The 4322-nt window shown below is 37.3% G+C and overlaps 1 protein-coding gene across 1 annotated transcript; it reads left to right on the top strand.

The window, feature by feature from the left end:
- The first annotated feature begins 1939 nt into the window (after positions 1–1939).
- On the top strand, positions 1940–3178 carry LOC143600294 (F-box protein At3g07870-like). Its single transcript, XM_077078023.1, has one exon. It carries the CDS (start codon positions 1946–1948, stop codon positions 2534–2536), a length of 591 nt encoding a protein of 196 aa, XP_076934138.1. The 5' UTR covers positions 1940–1945; the 3' UTR covers positions 2537–3178.
- The last annotated feature ends 1144 nt before the right edge of the window (positions 3179–4322 follow it).

Here is a 4322-nt window from a genome sequence, read left to right as displayed (position 1 = left end):
ACCGGGATGGAAATCCACCATCTTGATGTAAAAACTGTTTTCCTACATGATGAATTGAAAGAATTAGTGCTTGTTTCACAACCCAAAGGATACAAGAAAAAGGGTGAGGAGGCAAAAGTTTACAAGTTGTCGAAGGCGTTGTATGGGTTAAGGCAAGCTCCCCAAGTTTGGAGTACAAAGCTTGATAACATCCTACGAGACATGAAGTTTCAAAAATGTTCCAAAGAATAATCGATTTACCGAAGAATGGATGAAAATCATTTTTATCGTAGCCATATATGCGGATGATTTATTTGTAATAGGTACAAGCTTGAGTATAATTTCCAATTTCATGAAGGGAATGGCGACCAAGTTAAGATGTCGGACCTCGGGAAGTTAACCTACTATCTCGGAATCGAAGTATTCCAACGAGAGGACGGGATAGGAATTACACAATAAGGATACACCAAACAAATTATGAATGAGACCGGTATGCAAAATTGTAATATGTCTCAAGTCACGATAGATCATGGTGTGAAATACTAGTTGAAAGCTGAGAATGAAGTTGAACTCTATGCAACTGAGTATCGAAAGGTGGTGGGTTGCTTACGGTATTTCTTACACACTCGTTCGGATATGGTGTACCCCATGGGTATTGTTAGTCGATACATGTAACGCCCACAAGATTCTCATGGTATGGAAATACGAAACCTATTGATATATTTGAAGAAAACGACTAGTTACGGGATCAAGTATGAGAAGAACAGGTCCAAACGACTTGTCGGGTATAATGATAGAAGTCACAACATAGATGAGGATGATGGTAGATGTACCACTGGCCACGTGTTTTATTACGGGCAATCTCCAAATACATGGTGCTCACAAAAGCAAGCAACGGTTGCACTCTCATCGTGTGATGCTGAGTACATGGCGGCTTAAGCAACCGCATGTCAAGCGTATGGCTTCGAGAGTTGTTGAGCGAGTTGACTGGAGAAACATTGTAGAAAGTTGTGTTGAGAGTTGATAACACGTCTGCAATAGTCCTTGTGAAAAATCTGATTTTACATAATCGAACAAACCATATAAAGTCTCGGTTTCATTTTATCTGAGATTGCTACAACGACGGCAAGGTTGATGTTGAGCACATTATCGGGAAAGAGCAACGGGCCGATATCCTCATTAAAGCACTCGCAAGAATCAAGTTCACGAATATGCACGTGTTACTTGGAGTTGAGGGCCTTTCTAATCCAAATCGTAGGAGGGTGAATGTTTGACTAGTATCTATTCCGGGTCACAAGTCGGTGAACCAGGCCTAAGAGGTTTTAACAAGCCGGTTAAAGTCCAAAGGATATTATGAAACATTCTTCCATTTGCTTGGTGGTCAAGTTTACCTTGTTGGCTAAGTTAACCTTGTTGCCCAAGTTTACCTTGGTGGCTAAGTTGAGTGGTGGACACATATTATGCTTGGTGACCAAGTTGGGTTACTAATATAATAAATATATGTACAAAGTTAGTGTTAGAGATAACAACAATCACCACCATGACTACCTGGAAGTATTGTAATCAGTTTTTTTATCTATATTTTCTGGTTTATAACATACGTCGGTTATTTTTATGTTTTTCGTTAATTTTCGTTTATCATTCTTGAACCTATCCCTTAGATTGGTCTTCAACTTACATCTCAATTTGTCAGCCCAACGCAAGATTAGAAAAGACATTTTTAGTGTTACTAACTCTATATACTAAAAAATAATATTATGATTTTAACTATTGGTTTGAATTAATCAACTAATTTTCATAGGCTCAAAATACATTGTTGGGCCTAGCCTAAAAGAGAACTTTGTAAACATGCGTATTACTCTTGGTCCAATCCTCACTTCCAATTATTAACTTCGTTTTGCCTTCAAGTCTTCAACCATTCCTTAATCCATATGTTCTGCATGCTGACAGCCACCAAACCCTAATTATGTTTTCTAAGCGGCGTCTGGAAGACGTATTACCAGAATGTGTCATGTTCGACATTGTATCAAAACTTCCAGTGAAAACAATCATGTACTGCAAGTGCGTCTGCAAAAAGTGGCGGGAACTTCTTTCCAATCCCGACTTTGTTCAACTTCATCTCTCTAGGTCGCCTGAGGCCCTGCTGATTGATAAGTACAGTTCTTGGCCAGGAAGTTATGAGTGGGTAGAGATGGACCACTTGGATCCTGTCAAGAGCATTAATCTTAATTTCTGTCCTCGTGAATATACTTTTGGGATACTTCAAGTGGGCTCAGTGAATGGTTTGATCTGCTCATGCAGTCAGGGATATGATGACATCTACGTATTCAATCCTGTCTTGGAAGAATACATGCTCCTTCCTGAACCACGGTTGAAGAATCTTATGTCGTTAAGTTGTGGTTTTGGAGTTTCGATGACTGGAGAATACAAAGTCGTACGAATCTGTGGTAGGAGAATATTGAATCCATATAGATCAATGGCAGTTGAAATCGAGATTTACACCATTGGCACGGGTCAATGGAGACTTTTGGGACAAACCCCTTACCGCATTAAGTGAAGGGAGGAAAAACCTGGTGTATTTGTGAATACACACCTCTATTGGGTTGGTGACGATGGCCGACTTTATGATTTTGATTTAAATACAGAGACATTTGAGTTATTTCCTTCTCCTCCAGTACCATTGGCACGGGTCAGTGGGGACTTTTTTTATTTTTATTTAAATTCAGAGTATAAGCAAATGTTGGGTGTCCTAAAAGGAAGGTTAAGTCGAGTTTCTTGGTGTTCGTCAGGATTGGAGGTTTGGGTGATGAATGAGAAATCTTGGTGTAAAAAGATAGCTATCAAAGAAAATATTATTAAATCACAACTGTTACCCTTGTGTCTCATGGATGGTTTGAATGGTAATAGTACTTTGATGTTCCATGATCAATCAACAAAGGAACTGGTGGCGTATTATCTAAACACAAATACTATTATACACCTAAATCTGCAGGGCTACTTCTGTAGCATAATAACTTATCATCCTAGCTTTGTTAAACTCCACGACTTCGAATCAATGAGAGTTCAAGCGATGTACAACAGGGTTATGTTGAATATGTATGATCAAGTAGTCCCAAAGCAGAACCCGAAGACGAAACTGAAACCAAAGTCAAAGTTAAAGAATAAACATTAAATGAAGATGCCAGAGAATAAACACTAAACGAAGAAGTCGACGTCAAGACAATTATATATGTCAAAAATTAAAAGTATGTTTTTGAGATTTTCTACATTTATTTTTTAACAAATTATGCTATGATTGTTTAAAAACATAAAATAAATGAATACCAACTATTTTTAGTTTTTCTTTTTTTTTGTATTTATATATTTGATTTAAGAAAAAACTTAACGGTTTGGGACAACCTAACTGGTTTACCGGTTACTAACTGAAACGGTTACCGGACAAACCGGTTTTGATAACTGAAATAAATTAAACCGGTTAACTGATTTGTGCACCACCAACTCCAACATAATCACACAGGGTGTCCAGCTTTCCACCACTCCAAACCAAAAGTTCATTGTATAAATGAGTTTGCCTACCAGCTAAAACAAGCCGTGAGCCACAAATTACACAGGCCCAATACAAATCAACCTTTTAAAGAGCCGGGTAGAAATTCCTGAACTTGCATCTCAATTTGCAAGTCCAATACAATGTGTACATACTGAACCCAATAAACAACTTTTAAAAGGCTGTTTTTTTTTTCTTAATATATTTTTTTTTATGTTTTTGTTTTGTTTTGTTTTTATTAAACCGTGACGGCAACAATAGAAATTCGTAACCAGTTTAACCACGCATTCAACACCCCTTAAAAATATACTAGTAGTGATTATTTATTTGTATCTTATAATTTATGATTACTCAGTTAATAATCTCAAGGCATGTATCAGATCACTGAACTTTCTTTATACCACTTAATCCCCTTTATAGTGTCATTCCTTTTTTATATAACGGCAAACTAGCGGGTGACTTGGCGCGTTGTGCCGGGTTTTGTTTTGTGGTAGCAGCAGTTAGCTCTATGATTTATAGATGATTGTCTACCATTATTTACAAAAAGATTAAGTAGCGTTAAACATATGACGAAGTATTGGTTTATGCATTACATATAAGTATTCCCAACTTCTAAATCAGTAAAATGCATGCAATAAATTGTTGTTTGCAAAATATGGACTTGTGTTGCTGCATTTGTGTTGCTGCCTGCAGCAGTCCGCTGTTGTAGTTGACAAAAAGATGTTTGTTAGCAAAATTACAGCTTTTTTATCGGGTAAGTCTTTAGAATAGTCGATGCTCCTGGTAACTTATGGCTTTC

Source organism: Bidens hawaiensis, unplaced genomic scaffold (genome assembly GCF_021521415.1).
Source record: "Bidens hawaiensis isolate Kalapana, Puna unplaced genomic scaffold, B.hawaiensis_p1.1 tig00053903_1, whole genome shotgun sequence".
Lineage (NCBI taxonomy): Eukaryota > Viridiplantae > Streptophyta > Magnoliopsida > Asterales > Asteraceae > Bidens > Bidens hawaiensis.
This window is presented reverse-complemented; position numbering and strand designations above follow the sequence as displayed.